Below are 13821 nucleotides of genomic sequence, written 5' to 3' on the forward strand. Positions count from 1 at the left end.
ACGTCATTTGGCGACACTTTGGAGGGCTCTGACGGGGACACTTAGTTCAGCATAAAAATGAGACGTCTATTAAAAGTATTAACAAAAAATTTTGCCCAAACTGAGGCATATGATATGAAACATATGGTACATACTGACCAATTCTTTCTGAAGCATTTTGGATCATAGTGGTCCACTATGCAACATTGATATATTGAGTTTAAAATAGACTTTAACATTAGCTACCTGACACTTAGTTCAGCATAAAAATGAGATATGTCTATTGAAAGTATTAACAAAAAATTTTGCCCAAATGAATTATTTGGGCAAATTTTTTTGTTGAAATATGTATGACAGAATGAGTGGAAAGGGTGGTGAGGAAGTCCTATATGGACGAAACGTTAGTAATAAAACTACGTTTTTTTGTCATTTACTTCACCACCCTTTCCACTCAAGACTTTCAATCTTTGGGACATATAGCAGAAAATGATGGCCAAAAAATATATGACCTACACTGAATGGGTTAAACTGCATAGTTTTACTCAAACAACAAAGTTTTTCAACAACTGATTCATGCTGACTCTTCTGAAACCTATGATCTAAGTATCCCAATATTCATTATTGATATTTCTATGGCAAATAACACTGTGACAAAAGAGAGCAAAGGTCAGACTTCTTCCCATGAAGGAACACAAGACTAATAATAATCAAAAGCTCTTACAGTGAGAATTAATATATAGTTTGTTCTATTTACAAATAATGAAAATATTGAAACAATCCAGTTCTGCTTATACATACATATACCAAAGGCTTTTTCTCCCTTACAAGGGAGGTAGCCAGAAAACAAAGGCATAAAAATCACTCCCATTCCATCCCCAACATACTCCACTTTCTTATCTTGGCACTTTCTGGATGACGGGTCATTCCTGCATCTTGGCCACTGCCCTAGGTCAGAAACAATGTCACAAGACACAGCACATCCACAGCAAGGCTGCTTCATTAAAGCAGCAACCCACCCTCTCTGTCCTGTCATGTAGAAAAGGAGAAGATGGGGAGAAATCTCTTTGGGCTGTGTCAATTCATTTCTCACACATATTCCATCATCCCCCACCCACTCCCCCTCATGCATCACAGCATCATCCAAATGCCCCTTTTACTTCATCCATCCAACGTTGTCCCCCTCATGTTCACTCCTTTCCACCCCTGTTCTCCTAGTCATGTCTCACACTATCCAGCCTAGTAACCCCTATCATACTTCTCAGACATTTCATCTCAAAAACATTCAAACTCTCCTCTCTTCCTCTCATTATGTTCCATGTTTCTGCCCATGTAGTGCTGTCGGCACAATCACTCCTTCATAGAATCTCCTCTTAGCATCCATTCCCAAATGTCTATTTCTCATTACACTTTTTAATCCACCAAGGCATTTACTCGCTTCTCTCAATCTACATTCTATCTCCACCTCCACTCCTCCCTTTCCCACGCAAGTATCTAAAACTATTTTTTTCCTCCAGTCTCTCTCCCTTAATACTCACTTCCAGTCTGCTGTCACTTTCTCCCCTTGTACATCTCATCACATTATCTTTATCCATATTTATCTCAAACTTCCTTAATCTTTCACATACCTTCCCAAACTCTGTCATTAATTTCCTCAATCCCTCCTCTGATCCTGCTACAAGCACAGTGTTGCCAGCAAACAACAACTGGCTTATCTTCCACTTTTCTCCATTTTCTTTAACCATCTCCAAGCCCTGACCCACTACTCTTGCATTTACCTTTCACACCCCATCCATGTATATATTGAACAGCCAGGGTGACTTAACATATCCCTGATGAAGTTCCACCTTTACCTCAAACCACTCACTCTCTTAAAAGCTTTCCTCCTATCCCATATATCTGCAATACCTCCCACAGTGCCTTTCTGTCTACCCTGTCATAAACCTTTTCCAAATCCATAAAAGCCCAAAAAACCTCCTTACCTTTTCCTATAGCTTTCTCACATATCTGTCTTACCACAAAAATCTGATCTACACAACCCCTACCTGTCCTAAACCCACACTGTTCCTCACCAATTACTCCCTCTGTTCCTCTCAATCAAGACCCTCCCAATTATGCTTAACAACCCAGGTGTTTTACCTGCTCTCATCATCTTAACAATTGCCTTCACTTTATCTTTCCTTATTTCTTCTCCATTTTCCTCACTCTCACAGTCATTTTCTTAGCACTTCCCACTGCAACTACCTTTCCTTATGTATCCTCCTTCACATTTGGCAACTCTCTAGAATATTCTGCCCATTTTCCTCTTACTGTCTTCTCTTTCATTATCATCTTTCCATCTGCACCTTTGACCTTAAAGTTCTGCTAATACCTGAAGGAAAGGCGAGTGCAAATAAGGCTATCATAATCTGCTCAGTATTCACATTAGTCAAAATTTTGTTAAACTTTACAAAAATTGACAGAGACAAATATACAAAGTTGAAAGGGAAAGAAAAAATAATTTATACATATATTTTATAAAAATGCTACATCATATATCACATAACAAACATAAGAGATTGTGACTGTTACAGTCTCTAAATTTCATGGTGATAATCTATACCCTTTTTCAACAGCAAATGTTGCAAATGAGAACCTTTTCAATACTTACAAGTAAGTACCTGTTAATCTTGGAATACCACCACAGGTGAAAAGGCCCTTCAAGGCCACATGTGAAGAAGAAAGTGAGCACACTATGTACGTAGATGAAGTTGGTCCACATGCCACTTTATAAGTTTACCCCTTGACAGTTGTTATCACTCAATATCTTAAAGTTACCTGTGTTATTTAAATGCATGTGTGATCTTCTATTTATATGTTTGAACAAGGAAGAAAGTACTATTTAAACAATAATTCAATAAACATTAATACATAAAAAAATGTGGCATTCATCAATCATGCAGACGGTGAAAAATTATGTGAACAGATGCTGATACATACTATATGACTCAAGGACTTGTTTCTATAGAAATACTCCTTGTTTGAGGGGCCAATGATTGGTGTCTGCTAGTGGTGGTCCTGCTGTCCATCTTAAAACCCTGTCATAAACCCTCACATTCACCAGTAGATGCAGCCTCTGACACTCTCTCTGCATTGGGTCCAAGGTTTTTTCTAACAATTTTAACTGTATTTCTTCCACTTTTTCACACAAGAGCTGACAACTGACAATTACCACAATCTATGCCATATAAGATGCGCAGGTATAAAAAGTGCAGCCCATTTTAGCAGAGCATATATAGAAAAAAGTTTTTGGTGTATTTAAGCATGTAATAGCTAAAGCAAGTTAACAGTACATTACAAAACATTACAAAAGCATTTCATCTGTGGTAAAAATACCCTACATGGTCACAGAAATAAACTCGGCTGATATTGACAAGTGTTGCCCGTATTTTGTTATGATAATTTTTTTCCTTGTGGTAATGGTAATAATACTGTTCTTTTCACTGAATGAATACTAAAATCTTGTATAAGTGAAAATAGTTATGATAATAATAATGTCGTTTGAGTACTATTATTATTGTTATTTACAATATGTAAATGGTCATTCTTCTTTGGCCACTTTGTACGACGGGTATATTTCTCCGTGAAACAAATGTAATCATTTGTAGTTCTGCATTTTACCTATATGTTTATTCAGTATCTTTCTTCTGTACTTGTAGTTTCATGCTGGCCATTGATAGGAATGTACTGCAACATACTTAGATATGATCAATCAGGTGATAACAAATTTTGCTACAATATTTTTTTTTGCAGTTATGGTAATTATAATTTTTTCACTAGTATATACAAAACTTTGTATATATCAATGAAAAGTACTTTAATAATAATATTATTTGAATACTATCATTATCATTCAGTCATGCTAGGTAGAAGTGATCATCTGGGGTAAGATCATAGCTTACAGTAGCAAGCGTTACAGACAAAAATTAACCTATGGGACACTTCAACTTCACTTATAAGACACAGGAAGATTTTTTAGCCAATTTTTATGAAAAAAGTGCATCTTACATGCTGTAAAATATGATATTCCTCTTTCCTGCTACTAGAAGCTGGTGATATATAGCTCGTCTCATACTAAAACAGCACAGACAACAGTCCGAAATTTCTCCCCAGAGTCTATGGAGTGGCCTGAGGACTGTTTCCAGCCCTACACTGTGAGGTTGCAGATTTCTAATCATTGAAACTCAAGGCATGAATTATCATCATAACTTCTTGATTAGATGCAGGGATTACTCATCATCCAAATTTTTGTATCAGGTTTCGATACTTTAGTGTAGTAAAATGGTAGTGAGTGTGACTCATCCAAATAGGGACCTGTGATTAAGGCTCTTGATGGCTGGGTTTGATTACTTCATACACACACACACGCACACGTGTATGTATATATGTATGTATATATATATATAATGAATTAATTGTTACTCTGAGTTACTTTAAAAAAATGGAAAACCCAACCTGCCCCCACAGCGGCTGGCAGGAGCCTTGGGTCCTCCCACATAACTCTGGAGAAAAACTTCATACTGCTATCTGCATTGTATTAGTGTAGGACCATTTCCATGTCATCAGCTGAAAGTGGTGGAGGAAAGGGAGCAGTTGCCTATTGTCAACTCTTCATGTGTGAAAAAGTGTAAGAAATACAGTTGAAGTTGATAGGTAGATTTTGGGCCTTGTCTGCTGACTCAGTATCAGCCCCTCATATGATGCAAGAGCACCATATGTAGGTATCCATCACTGGTCCCACTGTATACTTACATATACCAATGGCTTTTTCCCTCTTACAAGGGAGGTATCCAAAGTCAAAAGGCATAATTCCATTCCCACCCATTTCACCTCCATTCATCATCCTCCCTTCCTCTCTCTTTTCTTGGCTCCTCCTGGATGATGGGTCATCCCTGCATCTCACCCATTGCCCTGGGTAAGAAGCAATATAGCAAGACACAGCACATCCACAGCTAGGCTGCTTCATTTAATCGGTGACCCCCTCTCCATCACTTCATGCAGAAAATAGAGAAGACAGGGAAATCCCTTTGGGCTACGTCAAAATATTTCTCACATAACCACCTCCTAACTCCCCCCCATCCCCTATCCACTCCCGCTCATGCATCATAATATCATCCATACATAGCCATTCTCCACTCACCCCTATCTTCTGCCGTCTCCCTTCCTTCCTTGATAGGCATCCCTTTCTTGGTCAATGCCCCTTTTACCTCATCCATCCATCTTATCCTTGGTTGTTTCCTCGTATACATTAATATATACTTACATATATATCTATAAACACATATATTTTAGTTATATAGTTCTTGCTGCATTGCTTCTGACCCAAAGCAGTGGGTGGGATATGGGGATGACCCATCATCCATGAGGAGCTAAAAAGAGATGGAAGAAAGGGTGGTGGATGGGAGTGGAATGGGTGGGGGTGGGTATATATCTTTTGACTATGGCTACCTCCCTTGTAAGGGAGAAAAAGCCCTTGGTATATAATAAATTTAACTATCTTCAGTATGTGTTCTAATGTATTAGTTAACAATGTTTCCACCCATTTCCTAATAATTCTGAATACATTTTGGGCTTTGGGCTTTAGGTTCTTGGCACTTGAATACCATAACTATTACAATGAAGAGAAATACTTTGAAGTTAAGACACAAGCACACATCTTTGCCATATCTACATTGTAAACAGTGGCAAATGCCTACCATAATAGTTTCTACAATGACTGAACTTGTTATTATTGCAACATCTTAATTGAATTTGAAATGAGTTCCATGTCAACTTTTTCTGGGAAAAACATTTTAGTAAACCTCATGTGGGAGCAAATACTTGGGTACCATATACCAATAAATCAGTAATCTAACACGCCTAAGGAATTGGAACTAAAATCCAATGGCAAATATTTGTAATGCTAATCTATCTGAGAATGAAATGCATATCTGAATGTTTATTTTGCATTTCTTATAGTTTTACAGTCAGTCAGTGCACATGCATACCACAACTACCATTCATAGAACTGAGTCATGGATATTTACCTAATCAACCTAACTGAATCCAGACTCATAGTACTCATAGAATCCGTACATTTTCCCCAGATAGTGGGACCCATGATCTGAACTTGTCACAAGGCCCACCACTGATGACAAATTATAACAATTGAATTTCTGCTAATGGATGAGGAAACAGAGCCAAGGAATGAATCACAAGAGGGAAGGCAGACTCAATTTTGGGAAGACAAATTACTCCGGCCTGAAGAAATTTCTTAAAGATAGTAGACTGGGAGGAATTCTGAGGGTCTGAAGGGGGAAACCCTTAGTTCTTCAAATCCTTCCTAGATTGGTGGGGAGGTTTGCAAGAGTTTCCTCCTAATTACAGTTGCAATTTTATGCAGCAGAAACACTACTAACTTGAAAAATAATGATGATCATAGTGATAATAACAACAATAAATAAATGCTGAAAGTCGACACAGGTAACATTTCGTGGATAACCCGTTTCTATCATAGTCATTCACCTATCAGTCAATAACAGCCTTACAACAGTTTCATCAGTCAAGCAATAATACCTTAAGAATTACTAGTACTAGATGCTGAGACTATAAAAGCCCAGGGTAACCCAGCTCCTCTAATCTGGTTCTTTGCATGTCTCTTATTTCCTCCAATGTGAAGGGGTTAATGGTGAAAATAACATAAAGAATAATTGCGATGAGAACAATCAAAACCAGCAAGGAGTTGAGAATTCTCTTGGAGAACTGTCCCTGTTCTAGGTTGGTCAACTGAACTATGTGTTCATTCATGGCCTCAGCTTGTTGCTGTAACAAGACAAGAATATATATCAGAATGAAGTACATAAGGTTAAGAATATAAGTTAAAAATAAAAACATAATTATGATAACATTATGTGTCAAGGTTATCGGGATAGTCCCACACAATAAGTACTGTATTCACATGAATATACATGCTAAGTAGCTTGGTTGGCCATATAATGGTTTCCATTATGTAATGACTTGAAACCAAAGACTTGAGACTGCATATGTCCAAGTTTATACTAAAGAACAGCTACATTATCTATCTACACATGCTAAAATAAATTGTAAATATGGGCTTTGGACAGCAGAAGGAACCCGATCATAGTCTACAAACAGTTCTTAAGAATCATACTTGACTAAGCTTTTGACAGCATGTTTCCCAATCAATCTTTTGTCTTTGGTCTCTTTTGCAGAAGACATGCAGCCCCAGGAAACAGGCAACAGCCTCCAGGCAGGACCATAAGTCACTTACAGAAGAGAGATTGTGTTTTTCTATGGGGATTGTTAGTGTAAGGCATTGTGTTCTGTATCTTCTGTGTGGTGGTTGCATCTAGGATAGTTTGAATCTGTGGCCAGGCCTATTTTGTGTTGGTACTGTCTCAATGATGAATGGTGTCTTGAGTACAGATATGATGACATGGTTCTTGTTTGGTGTAGGAGGATTTTTTTATGTGGGACTTATATCTAGGGGTTGTAGTTGGAGTATTGAGTTTGGTGGTCTTTCTTGAATGACCTGTTTAGTTATGTGGCTATGAATGTATTTCTGTGTGGTTTCAGTGGTAGGCTGTGGTAGATATTTGAGTAGTACACTACTTGTTATATTCTCTTGGTGATGCTTTTGAGATGTAGTGTGAAGGGTGTATGTTGTTAAGGATTCTGACGTAGAACTGTGTTCCTGTCATTTTCATGTGATGCTCTATTGGGAGGATTTTGGTTTCTGTATGTAGGTATCTTATAGGGACAGTTTTGTTGTATCCTGTTTTTACTTTCAGTGTTCCATTCTGCAGTGTTTTAAATTGGTAATGTTCAACTTGCTGTGTTGGGAATCATGCTGTTAACCACTTTGGTATAATGACACTTATGTAGGCGTCATGAGGCGTGAGTGGATACACAAGGATGCTGGCGTTGGTGTCTTGATTATATATATTCTTCTTTGTAGTTGTACACGAGTTATCTCCTTGGATTCTGTGAACAGGTTTGATAATATTTTCTGTGTTTATTATTACATACATACATACATATACCAAGGCTTTTTCCCCCTTACAAGGGAGGTAGCCAAAAAGGAAAAGGCATAAATTCATTCCCACTCACACTAAAAGAAAATGAGTAATGCAGCAAAGACTTTATATTTTATAATGCAAGTAGTGTGAGGCATCATATATATGGGAGCTGATGCTGCATGTGAGAATTTGACTTGTACTGAAGTGGTTACGGCATATTCTAGGGTGGTTCTTATGAACATTTTATAGAAGGTTATTAGGGTTTCTTTGTGTTATCCAAAGTCAGTGCTAATGACAGTTTTCAATAAGTTTGTCTTGTTTATTTTTGTTGTCAGGTCCTTGACTACTTACTAAATTAGCTTTACACGGAATAAGTGGTAGCCTATTAGGTTGGACTAGTAATTGGTTGAATGGTCGAAAATAGAGAGTTGTTTTAAGTGGAAAACTTCTAGATGGAAAAATGTTACAAGTGGAGTTCCTCAGGGTTCCATTCTTGGGCCACTTCTATTCATAGTATATATAAATGATATAGACCATGGACTAAAATCTACTGTTTCCAAATTTGCTGATGATACAAAACTGTGCGGAGTGGCAAATGATCACTTAAACCAATTAGATATTCAAGAAGATTTAGATAAATTACAGCAATGGTCTGAAAAGTGGCTAATCAAATTTAACACTAGTAAATGCAAAGTAATGCATATAGGTAAAAATAACAGTAAGTACGATTACAAGTTATTTGAAAATTTGTTAACAAAAGTGGATAGCAAAAAAGATCTCGGCATAATTATCAGTAACGACCTCAAATAATCCAAGCAGTGTATTTCAGCCTCTGAGAAAGCAAATAAGATTCTAGGACTCATTGCGCCACATTACATCATTCACCACATTACATCAGACAATGAAACAAAAAATCTACACCAGCATCATACTACCCAAACATCTATGACAATCTACAATCTGTTACATAATACAGTTTCATAAAAACACCTTCACTCTTATCACAAACAAGCTGGAACAAAATCTCTCATGCATATCATACTGTTCATGATGTTCTATGTTTGCTATGAATTCCTAGAGATTAAATTAAACAGTCTCCCCTACACCCGGGAGACCATGAACCCCTTGGTCAGGAACCACAGCTTAAACCTCTTCAATATGAGTCAAATATTCGCGTGCACATCAGGTTCCCTGATGTGCGATAATACATCACAGTATGCGCATTACAAAATATAGTTACTGCTGTTACACTCATTCTCTTTCACCATGAATAAATATAACATTACAGAAAATGTGATCAAGCCTGTTCACAGAATATGGAGGTCAGCAACATCTACAAAATAAATATAATCAGGAAGTCGATGCCGGCATCCTCGTATACCCCACCCGTGGCTAATTACACATACATAGGTGTCACCATATTCAAGAGGTTAAATTGTAATATTCTATTTTTTGTACTTATAATTAATTTTACCTTAGCTTTCTCTGTGTCGTCGTAGCCAAGGATGAACTTCCAGACACGAGAATACCATGGTTTTCCTGGCTCCTCATACACAATGTCTGATGGGTATAAGAAGTGAGGTATATCATTACATGTACAAAATATAATGTAAAACTTCATTTTAATAGAATAGCAAAACTCAGTTTCAATAGATTAATATTTCGGATGGGATGGTGCAGAAGGTAAATGCAGGGGACTGGAGATGTAGTGGAAATAGGTACCAACTCAAAAAGACTTGAGATAAATTATTTTATGGGAGAGGAGAAAGATTTATGAATATTGATAAAAAGTAGCTGTCCTACCTGCATTTTCCACAACATATGGATTAAGATCAATTTGCATCCTGTCCTTCAGTTCTAAGTCATCTTCACGTTCTAGTCTGGAGAAGCGGGTTTGGAAGGTTGTACGGATCAGCTGTAAATTGAAGGAAATGCATTTACATATTGTTTTGGTACACAAATTATTATAGAGAAATATACAGTGAACTGATTGAGGATTCAAAATCATGTTGTATCTCTAACATAGACATTTTCATCACTTTGCAATAAAACATTCATACATACATATCAAAGGTTCTTTTCTCACTGTAAAGGGATAGCCAAGTCTAACCACACACTTCACATGCATCAACACCCATTTAACAGATAAAAAAGAAATTAATCTATTAACAAAATGTAAATGTACATACTCTCCACTTATCCGGAGGATTTGTAATGAAGCTGATGATGACACTGATGAGGACAGTTAGCCAAAATAGAAGCAATGCGAAATACATGTAGTGCACCTGCAACAGAAACACAATTATATCACACCATATCATCAAGAGGCAGGACAATGATTATATGCACCCAGTAAATATCTTTCTTTTCACCTTTTGAAGATGGGTAGCATGGAGATCATTCTGTCTGACATTGGTAAGTACCATTGTTTATGCCTATGTAATACTTATTACTATCATTGACTTTTTATAGGAAGAACATATGGAGTATAAAATTCCTAGTCCCACTTAGTTGCTTTTTATGACACACATAGGAAACACAGTGGCAGAATTACTTTCCCCTCATCACATGGGGGATCCAGAAGAGGAGAGCATGGAAGTGGTAAAGGACAGCTGTAGTACAAAAGTATCATCATTCCTCTATGAGTAGATTTTTTAACTCTAATATAGACAAATGATATGTGATAGAGGAAATCTCTATTCATAGAGAAATTATGCTACTTTATTATACTGCAACTGTCCCTCTGTTATGCTATCCCTCCACTTTTAATACTGTCCTGTACCACTTCTCTGAATATTCATTTCCTCATTTCACTGAACCCTGTGATAGGGGAGAAAGAATACTGCCACCAAGTGTTCCCACTTGAGTTGGAAAAGGCGACAAAAAAAGGATGGGGATAGGACTAGCCATCCTACTCTCTGTAGCCCCAAAGGGGACATTCCTAATAAAAGCAAAGGCATAAGAGGGTCTGGGATGAATTTTCCAACTAGAACCCTAAGGATTGGATCTTTTAATGTGCGTGGATGTGGTACAGATAAGAGTAAAAGGGAAGAGATGGGCAATATATTTATAAGAAGAAAGATGGATGTGTTAGCACTGAGTGAAACCAAGTTGAAAGGGAGGGGTGAGTTTGAGTTTTGGAGTGTAGCTGGGAAGGTGTCAAGAGTGAAGACAGGACAAGGGAATGAAGAGGTGGCTATACTAGTAAGTGAAGATATAGGCAAACATGTGGTGGAGTAGAAGGTTTCTTCAAGGTTAATATAGATGAAGGTGGAACTGGGAAGAGGGATGTAGGTTTTTGTAAATGCACATGGGCCTGGTAGTGAGAAGAATGTAGAGGAAAGGGAGGCTTTTTAGATAGATTAAATGTTTAGGAAGAAAGTCAAGCATAAGTACACATGGGTGAGGGTGGCAGATAAGGTTTTAATGGACTATAGAGTGGTAACCAGGAGAAGAGTAAGAAGAGTTTTTGATGTGTATATTTTAAGGGGAGAGAGTGGGGGGAGTATCAGATCATTTAAGTTGAGAGTAGAGGATATATAACGAGGAAAAGGAGAAGGAGTACAAGAAGAAGCTGAGGGAGGAGTGGGAGGGAGTGAAGGATAGAGTAGAGCTAGGAGTGGAGGAGGAATGGGGATGGTTCAAGGAGGGAGTCACAAAGTGTGCAAAGATGGTGTGTGGAACAAGGAGGATGGGAGGAAATAGAAGGAAGGGTAGTAAGTGGTGGGATGATAAAGATGGTTGTAGATGAGAAGAATTGAGCATTCACAGATTAGTTACAAAATAGGATGAGGGAATCATATGAGCGGTACAAAGAAAAGAGAAGTAAAGCATCAGATAAAGGAGGCAAAAATGAGAGATGTGAAATGGGTGAGAGTATGACAAATTTTGAAAGTAATAAAAAGATGTTTTTGAAGGAAATTAAGAGAGGAAGAGGAGGCGAATCAAGTGGAGAAGAAAAGGTAAAAGGGGCAGATGGAGAGATGATAATGGAAGAGACAGCACTAAGAGGAAGATGGACAGAGTATTTTAGGGAGTTGCTAAATGTGAAAGAGGATAAGGAGAGAAAGGCTGTTGCAGTGAGAAGTGCAAAGGAAATGACAGTGATGAATGAGGAAAATGGAGAAATAAGGAAAGATGAGGTGAAAGCAGTTATTAAAATGATGAGTGCAGGTATGGCACCTGGACTGGATGGGTGCCATGCTGAGTGTCTAAAAAAGGGAGGTACAGTGATGGTTGGCTGGCTGGTGAGAAGAGGGTAGAATGAGGGTATAATGCCTGAGAACTGGAGGAGTGCCTCTATAGTTCTGCTTTACAAGGGAAAAAAGGACAAGTGTGAGTGTAGTAGTTTCAGAGGAATCAGTTTGTTGAGTGTAGTTGGGAAGGCTTATGGGAGGGTTTTGATTGAGAGGATTAGGAAAGGAACAGTGTGGGTTTAGGACAGGTAGGGGTTGCATGGATCAGATTTTTGTGGTAAGGCAGATATGTGAGAAAACTTTAGCAAAAGGTAAAGATGTTTTTTGGACTTTTATGATTTTGAAAAAGGCACTGTGGAAGGTTTTGCAGATATATGGGACTAGAGGAAAGCTGTTAAGGGAATGGATGCGAAGAGGAGACTGTATGAAGGAGTGATTGTGCCAACAGCACTGTATGGGGCAGAAACGTGGAACATAAGAGAAGAAGAGAGAAGGAGTTTGAATGTGTTTGAGATGAGGTGTCTGAGAAGTATGGTGGGGATTACTAGGCTGGATAGAGTGAGAAATGAGGAGGTGAGGAGGAGAACAGGGGTGAAAAAGGATTTGGGAGATAGGGTTGATGAAAGAATATTAGGATGGTTTGGACACATGGAAAGAATGAGTGAAGAAAGACAAGTAAAAGAGGTATGGAAGGCAGATGTGGAGGGAGTGAACATGAGGGGACGTCCTAGGATGAGGTGGATGGATGGGGTGAAGGGGGCTTTGGGGAAGAGGGGAATGTCTGTTGAGGAAGGAAGGGAGAGGATGGAAGACAGAGGTGAGTGGAGAATGGTTGTATATGGATGATGTTGTGACTGCATGAGGAGGAATGGGCGGGGGGTGGGGTGTGGGGTAGTATGTGTGAGTAAATTTTGACGCAGCCCGAAGGGATTTCTCCCCGTCCTCTCGCCTTATATGCAAAGGGGGACGGAGAGGGGGGGTCGCCGATTAAATGAAGCGGCCTTGCTGTGGATGTACTGTCTTGCGACACTGCTTCTGACCCAGGGCGGTGGGCAGGGTGCAGGGATGACCCGTCATCCAGGAGGTGCTCAGATGAGAGGGAGGGTGGGAGGGGTGTGGAGTGTATTTAGGGATGAAATGGGTGGGAGTGTTTTTATGCCTTTCCCTTTTTGGCTACCTCCCTTGGAAGGGGGAAAAAGCCTTGGTATATGTATGTATGTATGTATGTAGTACAGACTATGTTAGAATTTGAAATGGAGAGAATAAGTGGCTTGAGGTAAAGGTGGGCCTTCACCAGGAGTGTGTTATGTTGCCTTGGCTGTTCAATTTATACATGGATGGGGTGGTGCAAGAGGTAAGTGCAAGGATAATGGGCCAGGGATTGGAGATGGTTAAAGAATATGGAGCAAAATGGGAGATAAGCCAGTTGTTGTTTGCTGACGACACTGTGCTTGTAGCAGGATCAGAGAAGGGATTTTGATTAATGCTCTTGGTTATGTGAAACCACACTGTAGATGCTTAGTTAAAACATATTTTTCATGATTTGCAAATGATATATCAGTAAATTCAAATGATGGTCAATCCTTTGGGAA

The 13821-nt window shown here is 38.6% G+C and overlaps 1 protein-coding gene across 1 annotated transcript in view; it reads right to left on the reverse strand.

The window, feature by feature from the left end:
• Window positions 1-2473: 2473 nt before the first annotated feature.
• The window catches only part of LOC143022171 (sodium/glucose cotransporter 4-like), a 95990-nt gene continuing 84642 nt past the window's right edge, over window positions 2474-13821 (reverse strand). The window contains exons 12-15 of the mRNA XM_076180272.1: window positions 10223-10318; window positions 9837-9948; window positions 9508-9593; window positions 2474-6816 (exon numbers count right to left, since the gene is read on the reverse strand). Coding sequence (XP_076036387.1) covers window positions 6601-6816; window positions 9508-9593; window positions 9837-9948; window positions 10223-10318 — 510 coding nt within the window. The 3' untranslated portion in view covers window positions 2474-6600. The remainder of the gene's footprint in view (window positions 6817-9507; window positions 9594-9836; window positions 9949-10222; window positions 10319-13821) is intronic.

Source organism: Oratosquilla oratoria, chromosome 44, assembly GCF_046742065.1.
Source record: "Oratosquilla oratoria isolate Oo_2021 chromosome 44, ASM4674206v1, whole genome shotgun sequence".
Classification (NCBI taxonomy): Eukaryota; Metazoa; Arthropoda; class Malacostraca; order Stomatopoda; family Squillidae; genus Oratosquilla; species Oratosquilla oratoria.